The sequence below is a fragment of the Durio zibethinus genome, chromosome 18 (genome assembly GCF_047325235.1).
Source record: "Durio zibethinus cultivar Kanyao isolate XHJ-2024 chromosome 18, ASM4732523v1, whole genome shotgun sequence".
Classification (NCBI taxonomy): Eukaryota; Viridiplantae; Streptophyta; class Magnoliopsida; order Malvales; family Malvaceae; genus Durio; species Durio zibethinus.
In genome coordinates, this window is record NC_143179.1 from 22,199,364 (window position 1) to 22,215,387 (window position 16,024).

At 35.7% G+C, this 16,024-nt stretch overlaps 2 protein-coding genes across 3 annotated transcripts; one reads left to right on the forward strand and one right to left on the reverse strand.

Moving 5' to 3' along the window:
* Window positions 1-5,425: 5,425 nt before the first annotated feature.
* On the forward strand, window positions 5,426-6,261 carry LOC111300766 (STS14 protein-like). The gene has a single exon (XM_022896382.2). The coding sequence runs from the start codon at window positions 5,546-5,548 to the stop codon at window positions 6,074-6,076; it is 531 nt and encodes a 176-aa protein (XP_022752117.2). The 5' UTR covers window positions 5,426-5,545; the 3' UTR covers window positions 6,077-6,261.
* Window positions 6,262-8,430: 2,169 nt separating this feature from the next.
* Window positions 8,431-14,209, reverse strand: LOC111300767 (uncharacterized). 2 transcript variants are annotated; one of them, XM_089747970.1, is made up of 13 exons: window positions 13,596-14,209; window positions 13,407-13,485; window positions 12,682-12,754; window positions 12,073-12,162; window positions 11,770-11,892; window positions 11,112-11,531; window positions 10,562-10,962; window positions 10,332-10,431; window positions 10,174-10,233; window positions 10,002-10,088; window positions 9,557-9,685; window positions 8,793-9,408; window positions 8,431-8,705 (listed from the first exon to the last, which is right to left on the reverse strand). In XM_089747970.1, the coding sequence occupies exons 2-12, from the start codon at window positions 13,481-13,483 to the stop codon at window positions 9,106-9,108; spliced, it is 1,863 nt and encodes a 620-aa protein (XP_089604096.1). In that variant the 5' UTR covers window positions 13,484-13,485; window positions 13,596-14,209; the 3' UTR covers window positions 8,431-8,705; window positions 8,793-9,105. The 2 variants fall into 2 exon arrangements, with proteins under 2 accessions (XP_089604096.1, XP_089604095.1); XM_089747969.1 differs by lacking the exons at window positions 13,407-13,485; window positions 13,596-14,209 and having other exon boundaries at window positions 12,682-13,210.
* Window positions 14,210-16,024: the final 1,815 nt, after the last annotated feature.

The window sequence follows — 16,024 nt, forward strand, 5'->3', positions numbered from 1 at the left end:
TGCATGATTGTACTTTAAAATCAATGGAAAAATATGAATCAGATTCAAATGAAATTGAGAATACCCTTGATAATGTTACCAAAAAAAAAATCTACTTCAAAATTTAGAACATTCAAAAAAGCTAACAACAAAGGATAGCAGTGGTTTTGGTAAAACGTGATAGTAAGCATTTCTCTTTGGGGTCGTTGTTCCAACTTCTCTTTCAACTTTTGGAACTTACAGCTGGAAGCCAATATCCTGGTTGGAATGGGGCATAGTCTTTCAATTTCTATGCAGTTGTAACCTCATCATCATCATCAGAAGCTTCAGCTACCTGGCTAGTTGGGTACCTTTGAATTAATGAGATTCAAGCTTCTACCTTACTATAGGGCGTTTTGTGGCTTAAGGGGTAAAATAGATATTAGTTCGGTTACTTCGTATAATCATCTAATGTCGTATGAAAAATATTAATTTATCACTTATCAATTGGATTATCAAATTAGCTCGGGTCAACAACATTAGTTCTAACCGTATCACTTGGAGCTCAGGTCTCCTAAGCTTTACACTGTCATCATATAAGTATAAATAATCTCACTCCCTTTAATATAAGCATTTTAACATTTCATATTTATTTTTTGATTTTCCCTCATTCCTACTCTTTTTCTGAACATTGATTTGATCGTTAAAATTTAAATACCGAAAAAATTTGGGCCTTTACCATTAACTGACCTCTCATTTTATGATTTTAAAATTCTGTCCTCACCAAAACAACTCGGCCACCAGGGGACTAAACTCAAATCCATCTCCACTCAAGTTAAAATTTAGGAAAGGAAAAATGATGATATCATTAGTTATTACAAACAATTGGCTTGAATGCTTAAGAATATGAGCCAATGGGTCTAACCACACTAAACCAAGATTGAATCTGGCTTGACCTGCGCCTTTAAAGCCTCAAGCAACCAATCCAATTGCAAAAATTCATTAATATTGATTTCCCACATTTGGATTCAAAGGTTAGAATGTCAAGCTAACTTTCTATAATTAGAGACAGCCCGGTAGAATCCAATGCCTAGCAAATCATGGTGATTGCGTAGAAATTTGTCAACATGCTTATGATAAGAAGGTGGGATAAAAAATGTTCATGATTTTGAAATTAGAACAGGTTGTTCTTATTGGGGGGGGGGGGGGGGGACCATGGCCAACAAACACCCAAAGCTGCCATCATTTCGTACAAGTTGGTGGTCCTTAGCTTCTCGTGAGTTGGTCCCATTTGGTGGAATTGCATAGTATATATTAAAATTTTCAACTAGGCTAGATAGAAATTCATATATACACATATAATACTATCCAGTTGCAGTCAAATCCGTTTCATTTCTTTCGGAAATTTCAGCTTTTAAACGAGAAAGAAGAAAGCAAACATTATTGAGGTCAAAGGATACACGATAACTTTCGTATTTTATAGTCATTGATATGAAATGGACACAATATTAAATGCCAGTTTAGAACTTTGTTAGCAGCTGAACTCCTCTGCTGTTCTCCACACACTTTTGCTATTAACCACTGTTTTTGTTGTTACCTTTATGTGCTTTTTTCAGTGAGAACAACTAAAGTTCATTGCAAAAAGTTCAAGTAAAAGAGTTTAATGCCAGAGCCTTTTCAATTTTGGATTGCAGCTTTTATTGGACTGACTAGCAGATCAACTCCAATCTCCATATTTAACTTCAGGCGTTGGCCCCCACCAGTATTTTTTCCTTCTGTGCTATAGCTAGTGCTATTATTTTCATCGCTTCAACGACCTTGATTGCAGAGCCCGTATTGGAGTTGGATCCAGCTGTTTCTTAGATTCCAACTTGTCTTTCGGCCCTCTCTTCATTTTTCATGAATTGGTTAAATTTGAGTTACAACCTTTTAATGTATTTCATGGTTTCTTTCATGCAGGCTTAATAAAGCATTCCCCGATAGATTTACAACCTTTTCTTTTCTTTTTTTAATTTAGGGTGAGAGGAGGTTTTTTCATTTTAAGATTAAAACAAATATATAATAAATTTCAAAAAAGATTTATATTAGATTTATAAAGGAGATTAATGATGGTAAGATTCAAATTTAAATCTTAAAAATGAAATATTCAAACCTTAATATCTTAACCAATTTGTTGGCTAATAGGTTGCAACTTTAGATTTGAGAATTTATTCAAAGAATGATTACTGAATTAATGATCACATTAATCAATATGCTTCAATTCTCCTTTTCTCATTATTCAACAGATATCAAAATATGCCAATACTGGCAATATTAATCCTTCTCTATTAAGAATAGTATTCCCGAGTCCTGACTACAACTTTAACCAAATCGAGCCCTGGATTATGCAAATTAAAGGCTAAAGAATGATGGCTATCTGTCCAGCAAATTATGAGATAAAGTTCAAACATGTGATGAATCTCAGTGTTAGATAAAATTTTGAAGATGCAAGAATGATTAACTACTAATGTTGCTTTATCTCGAAACTCTTTTTTTTCTATTAGGAGCATTTTCGCTTTATCCTTTTGGTTTATGGCAGTTCTCTAGGGACTTTATTAACCTATGAAATCGTAGATAGGTCCCCACCTGAATCCTGATGATATAGTTTAATGTTCAACTAGAATGTTGGTTCATGACTACATACAATGATATAAAGTATGAGCCATAATGTGGATCTTCAAAAGCATGATTCTTCACCTTTGATGGACTTGAGTTTTCTTGCATCCATCAAAAAGCTCCTCCTATACAGCGCAAAAGAAATCCCATCATTATTTCAAGTGCATACAACCAACTTTCCCTGCTACATATTTATGAGAGCCTCGTTTTCGATGTATGCCAATTGTTTATTTCAATCTGTAACTACTTAATATCAAAAGTATATTCGCAGAGGCGAATGGCAAGCGTGGGTCAAGGCCCCTCAAAATTTTGATAGCCTTAAAATTACTGTTTTGATACTGTTTTAGCATGGTTATTTTCGTTCTTGGTCCCTCTTCTAATTTAATTTAGTATTGATTTAGTGCTTGTGTCATAAATTTAAAGAAGAATCTTGAATCTCACATTAAACATAATAAGAGGGTTATTGAGATATATAAGGGTTCATATCACCTTCGTCTTGTGAGACACCTTTTGTAGGACAAAATCGTGATATCAGGGGACCAGAGCGGATAATACCTTACAAGGGTGTGAACCGTTACAGGAAGGCTGATCTGAGATGCCGGAAAGGTGAATGCCCAGATCTCGGAGCCGCACGGGTTCAAAGCTTAAGTTTTGACCCGTGACAAGTGGTATTAGAGCCAGCCCTAAACCGTTCGATCCACGCCAAGCACCTCGAGGGAAGTAGGCAGGGTGACCAACCTCCGTGACGAGGGCGTCACGAAGCACCTTTTGTAAGATAAAACCGTGAGGTCAGAAGGCCAGAGCAGATAATACCTCACAAGAATATGAACCGTGACAGGAAACTGATCTGAGATGTTAAAAGGGTTGTCCCGGAGCCTCATGAATTAGAAGCTTAAATCTCGACCCGTGACACTTGACCTTCGATGCTGGCTTCGCTCCTGTATATTGGATGGTGGTGTTGATAATGTTGATATGCTCAAACAAACAAACCCAAGTTTTCTTAAACCTCAGAAGTTTGGATTAGCTTAAAAATTCAATATAGTGGAATCAAGAATTTGGTTGACTCAAAATTCAATTATTCATTAACTCAATCAAGCATAGCTTAAATCAAGATCAAATGCTCAAGTTCATATGTTTTTATGGGCAACAGGTCGGTAATCTGCTTAGGTTAAATCCAACTTAATAATTAGAACAGTGAATGGCAACTTTGCAAAGGCTGCCCCATCCATTTGTAAGCTACTAAAATGGTGCACTGTCGATGTGTTCCGTTCTCACACATCCAAACCCTGAATTTCGTGAAGAGACAACAAAATTGGGTGATAATAATATGACAGAAAGGTGGGCTTTAAACGAGCATGAAAGTGAGAAGAAGGATGAAGACAAACAGAAGGCGGCATATTGGAGAAGATTAGTACAATCATTTGAAGCAATTGTTTCTGGAAAAGGACGCAATTTAATTAGATTGCCATTGGATCATGGACTCATCCAAGCTCAAAAACTAGTGACCATGGTTGTCAAAATTTATTATATTCTTAGACAAATAAATGGACCACCTTTTGCCTTCTATAATTTCTTTTTCTAATTTTTGTCAAACAAAATATGAACATATTGGATGGTGGGGCAACGGATAATCGTTTTCATTCACCATTTTGTTGTTTGAGCATCAAGTTACATGGGAGATGGGGATTTAAAACTGACCTAGATGAGCTAATTATTCATCAAATGTTTTTAATAAACAAATGAAATAATCCATCTAAGAAAGAAAAGAGTTACAAAGTCATATCATGAAAATTTTTATGGATAATGTTTTTGCAGAAATACTCTAATTGAAATTTCAACATAAAAATAGTCTTGTTATTATGTAATTTAAAATCAGTACGTGAAAAAATTGTTATGAATAATCGTGCATGTAACATACTTTTGAATAGAAAAACAATTGAGAGGCAAATCAAGCAACCATGCTTAAGAATTCGCATTAGTTGAAGTGTCGTTATTTATACAGTTTGATTGGGATAGAGAATTGTCGTTAATATTATAAACTTGTAAATGTTAAACGGAAAGATAGCGGCAATTAAATGGCTTGACTAGACAGAAATCAGCAGTTGGCCATTCTGCCAAGCAAAAGCCTGGACTCTGGAGGATTGGTAGCGCCATACCGACATAGTTTTCAGGCCGAGTCCAATTAACTCCATCAGAAAGGATTAGAGTGTGAAAGATTTTTCAAGCAATCCTTATGACAACAAGCCTGTCTTAGTGGTCATGAGCTGTGGTATCTAGCCCATCGAAGACCATGGCAGACTTAGCCATTGGGCCATTTAGGAGACGGGCTCAACTGATTCAACACTTGCTTTAGCCCTTTGGTTCTGGTAAGTGGCTACATCCGAAGTTATGAATGATTAAATGCACATCACATGGGCAGACCATAACTTACATACCTAAGTCAAACAAACAAGGTCATGTGCAATGCTCCATGGAACATATGGAGTCTCTGATTTATCAAGGGTTATACCAGATCTTAAAAATTTTAATTAAAAAATAGTAAAATGCACTGAACCCCATAAATTCCACCCCGTTTCAGTAGCATTACCCGACCTTAGGTATTTCTCACCGAGCGCATTGTTCCATTTCCAAATTCCCATACCACACGTCTCTGGCTCTCTGCCTACAGATTGGCTTGATCTCTTTTTCAATCTTCCTTTGAATATCAATTCAGTTCCTAAAATAAAAAATGGGCAAACAGTAATGTGACCCCAAGACAAAAAAAAAGAATCATATTTAGCATAAATTATAACACAACATAAGAGGTCTTAATTCGTTGAAGTGCGATGCAATAATTTTTCCAATGGAACGGTCACCATCCTTGGATGCCTATATAAATTATTTCTATCAACAGAACTGGTAAACACCACTGCAAAATTATAGACAACAGAGAATGGCCAACGCCTTCGTTGCAGTTCTAGTTCTAGCTATTTGCCATAGCACAGCCCAAGGGGTAGCATCAGCAACGAGCCATGGCATCACGGCTCCAGCAGTGATGCCTGGTACTGCAGCCAGGGAATTCCTGGACGCACACAACCAAGCAAGAGCTGAAGTTAGGGTTGGACCTCTCAAGTGGAGTGAGCAACTAGCCAATGCCACAAGCCGCCTTGCGAGATACCAAAGGAACAAAATGGGGTGTCAGATTGCAAACCTGACAGGTGACAAGTATGGAGCCAACCAGTTCTGGGGTGGAGCAGCCCGGACACCGCGCATGGTAGTGGCTTCATGGGTGAAAGAGAAGAGTTACTATGATTATGCCAGCAATTCTTGTGCACCAAATTACAAGTGTGGACTTTACACGCAAGTGGTTTGGAAGAACTCTTCGGAGCTGGGGTGCGCACAAGCAACATGCAAGGACCGAATGACTTTTACTATTTGTTTCTATAATCCTCCTGGAAATTATGAAGGAGAGAGGCCATACTAGAAAATTAGCTATATATATAACTGGTTGTAGGATCTGATCTGAGAGTTACTGGGCAATGTCTTGATTCTTGAAAGCTTTGAGAGGGCCAAGCTTGATTTAGTCTCTTGTTCTGGACTTACAACAATATTAAATCATCCAATAGCAATAATTTGGATCCTAAATAAAAACAATAATTGTTGTGAAAAGGTTCTCTCTTGTACATATTTTTCCTTCTTTTACAATTTTGGGACTGAGTGACGACTTTGTTAAGCTTGGTTAATCATGAAACTAACCAGAAAAGGTTTGTCATGCATATTTTTATTTGTCAAAAACATTAAAATATTGTACACAAACACAACATGGATACACAAGAGCTCATGTTTCGTGTTTGTAGATCTAATTTAAGATATCATACCAAGTTAGAAAGGGAAGTCTGTGTTTAGGATTTTATTTTTATATTTAAGGTGTCTCTGTCATTAAAGCAATACTTAAAGCATAGCAAAATGTAGGTTTCAGAAATTACTTACGAAAAAAAATAGATAATTGAGAGAGATGGATAATTCATAATATTCTTACTTATTTGGATTGCTAGATTCAATCCAATTAGAATGCAAACCGAAATGGAACTATAACGTGCAGGAAACCGATTGCTCAAGAACCTTAAAAAACATGCATTTGGGATCAACGAAACAAGAAAGATAAATGCCGAGATATCTAATTATCTGCCATGTTTTTTAAAAAACACTTCAATATTCAGTCAATCTAGTGCTGTAACACTAGTCACTGGCACCATCATCTATCCCATAAATGGTGGCAAAGAAAAGCTTTGCCTGCAAGAAAACACAAAAACTTCCCTTGCTCCTCGTTGAACTTCCCCTCGGCACAGCAGGATTCACCAGTTCAATGACTGCAATATTCTTCACATGGTCCTGGATATGCATTCAAATAGCGGCGCAATAGTGGTATCGTGCCGCTATTTAGCAGAATTGACACCCACCACTATCGCTATTCAATCGATATTGAGTGTAAAAAAAATTTATGTTTTTAGCGGTTCATTACAGCTATAAAAAAACATCATAGTGGCTAATAGCGGCAACAGTGGGCCGCAATTGATGCTATTTCTATTTTTTTAAAAGGGAAGGGAGGAATCGACCTAGGGGAGGAGTTTATACTCAATAGAATGGTAAAAAGGATAAACTTACTGCTGTGGATCTTGGTGGCAGTGTAATCACTGGTATCCATGCCAATCCTCTTGGAGTTTTGACTAGGCAATTTTCTATTCCACTTCATAAGGTCCAAGATAATAGCCTTTTATATAAACGCGATGGGGTGCCTGTCAATAAGGAAACCGATTCCAAGATTGAAATGATTTTTAACAAGTTGCTTGGCAAAGTCATGGAAATGAGAAAAATATGGGTAGATTTACAAACCATATTTCTCTGATTCAATAAAAAAATAGATTCAATCAAAAATCAAGAAAAATTTATTGAAATCAAGTAATAATAAAACACTTAAACTTACATTTTCTTTCCTATTTAAGTGTCTGCAAATTTGTGTTGTATAAAAATTAAAAAATCTTATACCAAGATTTTACTTGAAATTTTAAAATCTCAAAAACCCATATATGAGCACTCTGTGAGCATGAGTTTGGGACTATGCTAGTTGAATCGAAGAAGAAATCAAATGAGTCATGACATTAATTGGGTGAAAAGTTGGATGAGGGTGGAAGCTTAGAGGCTAGTTGTTGGATGACGGTGGAAGCTTAGAGGCTAGTTGGTTGCCATGGCTGGTGGATGATTTGCGGGAACGGTAGAAAGTAGGGGTTAAGAAAAAAATGAAAAAAGTTTAGGTGGAAAGATTTGAAGAATTTTACATTTTTAATTGAAAGAAATATTTGAGTGTAGTGGGGAGTTTGGTGGGCATTAAGTTTGGTCAATGCTTGATCAAACAAAATTAAGTTTTTTTTTTTTTTTTTTTATATATAAATTTAGGGACAAAATTTTGGGAACAAATAACTGGTTAAAATTGAAAAATTTTGAGAATTAAGTTTGATCAAGAAATTTGAGATGAAAAAATTTAATGTAAATTTGAACGATATATTATATTATAATTTAGATGAAAAAAATAAAATATTAAATGATTAATATATTAATTTGATTTTTTATTTCTATTTTTATTTGGATTTTATTAATGATTTTATTGTTTTAATATTTGTATGTTATTAATTTTCTAAATGTGAATATCTTACTATAATATTAAAAAATTATAAATAATTTTTTTATATAAATAAAATAAGGTAAGGTGTCATTAATTACTTTTAAAATTATTTTATGAGTATAATTATAATTACTATGTTTTATAAAAAGTTGTGCAAATTTGAAAAAAAATCACAACCGCGATAATTGTAATGACCGTAATAATATCCATTATATCCACAACCATGATAAACGTAATACAACTAAAAACGTATCCGTGACCGTAATTTAAATCCCTAGTACTCTGTCCCCGATTCAGGCTTTACATAAAGGTGGGTGACTTGTTGCAATGGACAGAAGGTAGGCTTTGACTGAAGGCTGGAAGTGTGGAAGGAGGAGAAATGGTTGCTGGAAATGATGCATATGGTCTCGGCTGGAGCCGGGCCGGGATTTTGCTGCATAAAGGTTCAGATGCAGGTGGCTATAAGTACTTGAGAGACCAGTTTGAACAAATACTTGGTTCTGATGATTCAGAAGCTTACCATTTGACAGATCCTTCATATTGTTTTGGACAAGACTAGAGTGTATTCTTCGTAATTAGCAGTTCGTTCGTCTGTCTCTTTTAGCAGCATGATTTGATTGTTAAGTCTAACATGCAAGCACTACTATTGGTTCTCTCCCAATTGCATGACACTTCAGGATAACAATTACATTGCAAAAGATGCCCCATTGTTATATCCTAACATTTCCTTTATCATTTCTACTTTGTGCAAGGAAAAATATGAAAATCTTTCGAAATGAAAATACTTGCAAAATGTATCATGACAAAGCACCATGCATTGTGCATAAAGGCAATCATCTTACTAATTCTTTAGATATTAGATACCTAAAGGTAAAATTGTGAGGAATCCATTCAATGCTCTTGCGGGAGTTTCCTAGCTGACATTTTCTAATACTCTGACGAAGTGATTCAGGTAAAGATTGTTCGATCATTTTGATGATACCAGCTGGACACAAACTTGAATCCTTGGCAAAGGACTCTACGATCTTTGGTAACAAAATTTTCTGGTCTTTGCGGACACCAAAGGTAGCCTGCATATACTCGTCTTTCGCAGTTTCCAGCTCTTGAAATACCCTCTTTGGTGAGTAGGCACGGACCTAAAGAAAAGAAAAAAAATATAATAAGAAGGTTATAGTTTCCAAATTGGAAAACTTTATCAAGGCAAATTGGAATCACAATAGAACATTGTGTCATTAGTGCCAGTAGCAAGGAAAAAAAAAATAGAGATCAAAGAGGATATAGTACCGCAGGATCAGAATGGTTTCCTGAACAGAGTGCAAAGTGTAAGAGAGGTTCATGTCGTTCAATTGCATATGCCTGCCTTTTATCTCCAGTTTTAAATTTAGCCTTTGCAGAAAGCAATAACCGAAGCCACTACAAGCAGGAGAAAGCTTTATCAGCACCAACTTCAAACATGAGTTAAATCAAGCTCACTGGGCATATTAGAACTAAAAATAAATGCTTCCTTGCACTTCATGTGAAATAAATGACAAATTCCCTAAGCTTTTTCTGCCTTCTCTTTCTTTTTCTTTGACGAAGAAAAGGCAAAGCGGAAATAATAAGGTAGATTTCTGCCTTATCTTTCTTTTTCGTTCATGGACACCATAGACAAGTTTCTCTTGAAGAATAGGATTTTGGACTGAAGCCTGGTCTCTACAACATCTTTTATGGGATGAGGTTTGAGATCTACCTGTCCAGGACGAGACATGCGACAACCCAGGATGGAACTCTGTATTGTATCTGCACTGATGGTGTGACCCCCAATGTTATATGCAGCCTGAATAGTACAAGAATATAAGATGACACATACCAATCTAGTTTCATCATTCAAGAGGGGCAAAAATGAGACAGGTTATTCTTACCCTCAACAGTAGAAAGAGTCTCTTCACATTATTTTGCGGAATACCATAAGCCAAAAATGCCTATTATAGAGGAAAAGAAAGATTGAATACAATCTATTGCATTAAAATTGGAGCCAATACCATAACAGCAGATTCTTTTCATTGATGAGAACACTTACATGCATCACTAATGAATTGTGTATGTTTATCCAGAATGCCAGCTTTTCATCATGTTTCAACTTCCTAGGATCAACTTCTTCCAGTCGACAGATAAGTGACCTAAAACACAATAATTTGATAAACAGATGAAAGCTGCAAGACGAGCACAGATCTAATGTTTCTTAGAAGATCCCCAAATCATCAGAAAAGGTTTACTTGTTTGCGACAATTGCATATTGGAAAGACTCACCCGAAATTTTGTAGCCAGTGTTCCACACCAACCTGTTTCTTACTATCTCTGAAAATCCATGGCACTTCAACCATTGTGCTATATGGTCCACTAAACTCTTTAAGTCCTTCCACATGGAAAGGGTTATCTAACCGTACATCAAAAGATGAATTATTTCTGAACCCTGGACTCCATATGTCATGCTGATCCTGTGGGGAAAAAGAACTGGTTGATGACATGGATGAATTGGGAGATGAAAAGCCGTTTTGGATCAAAAGTGGGTCTCCAAGCTTGCAATATATAGCAGAAATGCACTTGATCATATCCTCAGAAAGCTTGTTTGGTGTCTCTGGAACGTGATCAGAAATGCGAGTGCCAAGATGCTCAGCCAGACTGATTATGTTCGAAGCATTCTGAGCATACTGTAGAGAAACTATTGCTCATCAGTTTTCCAGAAAAAATAAATGACTGTAATGCTTTGCTATGATGTAATATGACCATCAATTAACCAAAATGTAAAGTAGATAGAAAACAAATTTTTTGAGGAGATAACATGCTTAAAGTAAGTTACCTCCATCATGGACAAAGGTTGTGAATGGCAGGCACGTATAGCTTTAGCCAAATTCTCATCCGGAGGAGAAGTCCTACTTGAAAATACTGAACGCTGTGATAGTGAGGAATGACAGCGATGAACACTGGAATCTAATGGTTTTTCTTCTTCAACGCCACTAGGCTCCTTCCATGAATTGTGATGGTAACCAGACTGTACAGTTGAATTTTCAACATTCGATGCATCGTCAGGTCTGGAAACTTCCAAAAATCTCCCTCTTGGGTTTCCTACTGAGGTTTTTAACCTTTCATCCCTTTTAGATGGCGATATAGAACACACTTGTTGATCAAAGGCTTTCCTATACAATGAGAGAAGGTACTGTTCCAAATATACAACTTCCAACTCTAACACGGCAATTTCCTTGATTAACTCTGCAGCTGGCTGCAGAAAAGCAGTGTCAACTGTCAAGAGGCGGACTGAATAATGAAAGGGCTAAAAGTAGAGTCAACAAACTAAATTCTGAGGTAAACATAGGCAAAAATGAGAATTCTGAGGTAAACATAGGCAAAACTGAGACTACAAGCAGCAGTGCAAGGAGTGATATCATTAAAAAACCAAGAAGAAGAACAGAAACAATAAACTCCTATTTCCCAGAGAAATAAGAATTTAGAGGACCTACCTTGGATATGGACACTGATATTTCGTTTGTATCAACATGGGAGGAAGATCTATAACCCAATGCTGTTTCTAATGCACGACGAACCTCAAATTGATCTTGTAATCTTTTCTCTAGCTGTAAAATCTGCACAAAAGATTTTTGGAAAGAAAAAGAAAAAATCATATGAGCAATAGAACTTCAAAACTTGTGAGCTGTAGCCGAACCCTGAGACATAAAAGACCTCACTGGGCCACTTCCGAATTAAATTCAAGCCCTGTGATATCCAAAAATGACTAAAATGATAAAACAGGTTCAGTTCCACACCTCTTGCTTCAAAGAGTTCTGGACCTCAGTTCTGGGAGTGGGAGATTGTTTCTTCAGGGTTTTGACAGAGTCCTTCAAGTGCCTCATATCCTGGTACCAGATATATAAATCAGACCCTTGGTCAGGAAAAATATTCTAATTTAGGATGAGTATTCTGTATTGATCTCAAATAATTGAGTCTAGAAAGGGACACTAAACTTAGCTAAACAAGGCCTTATATCCCAGTTTTTCAGGCATAAATTAAATGCAGTCATTTTTATTCAGCTCCATCTAGATTTAGGGCTAAGAGACTGATTCTGATTTCTATCAAATAATTTGATTATATGATTTCTACTTTGAACCACCACCTCTTACATACCATCCTATGTAACAATCAAGAGGTAAATGAAAAAAGAAAAAGAAAGAAACGTGGGAAAGGGAAGGGAAAAAGAGATCATTGTAATAAGTTATGGATGGCACTGTACTAGGCCTTTAGATTGGATGGAGGAGAAAAAGTCATTAGTCAAAGAAATAATAAGATAATCAAATCATTATGCTTTATGCTTACTAACGAACTACAGAAAAAAAAATGGCTTACAATTACTTTTAAAGGAAAAGGGAATGAATTACCAGATTTGTACGATTTGATGCTTCAAGAGAACTATCCAAGCCATCTTCCTCAACTCTTTGCCTATCAGGAAAGCTGCTATGTGACATAATCAAGCGCCAAGAATCAATTGATAAAATTAGCAAAAGGCAGGATTTGAGGATTTTCATTGCAATTCGTAGCCCTCTCATGACTATTTTGCAAAACTTAAGCAATTAGATAACTTTTCTTGCATATTTGTAAAGGCAAGAAGACCAAGGATGTCATTCCTCAACCTGTACCAGTGGTCCACTTGGCTATCATTTTCTGAAAACCATCTCAAGAACGGTTTTCAATGTAACTCACCGATGACTTATTAATTGCAAACGTTATCAACAAAAAGAAATTTAAAAGAATGAATGAGAAAAAAAAAAGAATAATCAATAAATCTTTGGCAAAGAAAAGAAACATTTGAGGCCAGAAGCCAAATTTCAAGCAGTTCCATGATTTACAAAAACTGCCCTTTGTTTCTCCATCAGGACCACAAAAAACATTCAATGACCGACCAAAACTAGCGAGTGGGGACATAGAGCCAAACTAATAAAGGAGAATATGCAAATGCCTCTTCAGGTTTCTACTTCTGTAAATGCTCAAAGTTACGAGTTTTCTTAAGTAAACCCATCTCAGAACTCTTTCCGGTTAGAGAACATCTTAACATCAAAGGACAACAAAGGTGACCGCAAACTAACAAAAGTTTATGCAAAGTTACCTCTTTGAACGCTTGTGTCTTGCTGATGTAACTCTCAATCCCAACATTTCACTTTCTCCACTGCCTTGAAATCCCATCACTGAGAAAATATTATCAGCGAAAATTTGTTTATAACTGAACAGAAAAACCAAAATATTTGTTGAAACAAGAACAGCACAGCTGAAAATGGAGCAAAGTAGAGGCCTTTACCAATTAGGCTCTAAAAGAAAAAACAAGGGAACGCCAAAAGGGGTCTGAGGAAGATGAACCAGGTGAAGAAAGAGAGACCAAGTGGGTTCACACAGACCCGTTATTACACTCCGAAACTTAACTTGTCTTCTTGCATTTTCAAGAATACTAGGACTTCCAGGAACTACCCACAAAGCAGAAGGTGATCATTTTGCTGCTAAAAACAGCCTGAAACATAGCAGACGACTGAAAATGCTTTTGCATAAAAACCCACAAATACGGCTAAGAAAAGATAGAGCTTTTTGGCTTTTGACCAGTGTTTCTTTCTCTTTTCTAAGGTACTCACTTCACTCACTGTATAAATTACTTTGCTTTTGCAATGAGGAGGGTCTCTTTTTTACATTAGAAGTAAACCAGCTCGTGGGCTTTAAGGGGAGAAGAAAGTTGGCATAGGCACACTGCACATACAAGATTTGTTTTTGACACTATACCCCCTGATGTCAATTGTCAAATGTCCAAAAGTAGACAAATTTTCTTCACTCAACTAGATGTCTAAAGGAGACCAAATGAGAGATGGTGAATACTAAATAGAGCCTATAACCGTTTAGAGTTTAGAGAGAAGGAAAGTTTAGTCTACAATAATTTATTCCTTGATTGATACCTAAATTTCTACATTCGTTTCTCTTGTTGCAAAGCAAGTGGGAGTTGGTGACCCTCCCTGCTGCCATGCATTGTATCATACTCTATGCATTAGGAATAGTATTGAAGATATGGGTGGTGTTCAACAATCTTTGCATCTGTAGTAGTTATAGAATTTATGCATTGCTTATTTTTATTGCATGTGGAATAAAGGTTTGTCTTGGAAAACAAATGCTACTAAGTAATAAGCGAAAACTTCAGAGCTACAGAAATACTGTCACCAGAATTCTAACATAGATCTTTTCTGAACAAAATCTGGAAAGAGTAAAAGGTAATGTTTTCTTTGCCTCCAACTTTAGCCAAGAAGTAGATCCGCACTTTGCTTGAATTTAGTGCATCATCATTCACCAATTTGTTTGACACAAATGTGAACACCAGCCTTATCACATGTATAGATGACAAAAGTTTGTCTCACAATTGGCAAATCAAGCAACTCGATTCAATTAACAAAATCATGATTACTGTATTGAAATGGTTGCTTAACATAGCTGAAATGATGGTTGGTTTGATTAATTGTTGAAATGTTTCAACTAAAAGGTCACAAGATTGCCGTAATCCACTTGGAAATGCTGGTTTTTGAGTTGGTTTTTCAACTAATCTACAACAAATACTCTAGCAAATAATTTATGCTATCACGCAAACTCTCATTTGATTCGTATAATCATTAAACATGCAGCACATTTTGTTTCCTTTTGTATAATCTGTTGTTCTCATATGTAAAATCAATCACAATTCTATTGGTTTGATTAGCTAGTCAATTCGGCAAAATACAATATTTTACAACGGCTAGAAACAGTCTCAAGCAAGTCCTTTCAAATATTAAGGATTATGAAAAATCAATTATTGTTTGCGTCACTAACAATAGTAAGGCTAAAACAAAAGCATGCTGTCACCTCAAAAGGAATGAAAGGTGAAGTTTAAAGCAAACATTGGATGCTAAAAAGGAAATGAGGTTTTGTGGGGTTTTTCTTTGTCTAAATCTCTTTTTGGAGAAAATAGTGGCATAGCCAGGTACCCAGATTGTCCAAGAGACTAACACTTGCTATAGAATCCACAATTAAAAATAAATAAAAATTGCTTATTCCCAGACTTGACCTTTTCCACTATCCATACCAAAGAGCGAAAAAAAAGTAGGGTTGTGTCATGGTTGTTGTAAGGTGGCCAGGTCTCTCTTTTTGTCGTCATACTCAACGACTGAGAAAAAGTTTCTCTTATCACTGCAACAAGGAAGAAGTGAAAGAGGGGGAGATTTCTTATTGAAAACTTTTCTTATTAATAAGTGTGTAATTTATACCTTTTATATTGAGATTGCAGAAAAATCCAAAAGCCTAGTCTATAAACAAATGAGTTTTGTAGCTAGGTAGCTTCTAAAGGGAAAAAAGATGGTTTTAATGGCTTAGATTAATTGAAAATTTTGGCAATTTCTGCCAAAACAAAGGTTACTGCCAATTTTTACAATGACAGATTAATATGAGACAATTCATACCTTTGACAAGCATTAATGAATATGAAATTATAAAAACTGATGAACATAATCTGGGTTTTTAGCATCATTTACTTGTTCTTTTAGTAACTTTGCTAGGTGATTATTTGTGTTCAAATTGTAAGGTATTATATGTTTTTATTCAAAAGTTTTATGAGATTTTAAATATTGTTAATTTTGATATGATAATTTCATAATTTTATTTTATAAAAAAAATATTTTTTAAATGATAAAATCGTTAAAATTTTAAATTAAAATAGATAATAAC

Excerpts from the sequence above, each read along its gene's own strand:
- LOC111300766 (XM_022896382.2), top strand. The coding sequence starts at position 5,546 with ATGGCCAACGCCTTCGTTGCAGTTCTAGTTCTAGCTATTTGCCATAGC.
- LOC111300767 (XM_089747969.1), bottom strand. The coding sequence starts at position 12,849 with ATGAGAGGGCTACGAATTGCAATGAAAATCCTCAAATCCTGCCTTTTG. Across the intron at positions 10,432-10,561 it reads CACTGGCTACAAAATTTCGG|GTCACTTATCTGTCGACTGG; the intron begins GTGAGTCTTTCC and ends ATTGTGTTTTAG. Across the intron at positions 9,409-9,556 it reads GAAACCATTCTGATCCTGCG|GTCCGTGCCTACTCACCAAA; the intron begins GTACTATATCCT and ends TCTTTTCTTTAG.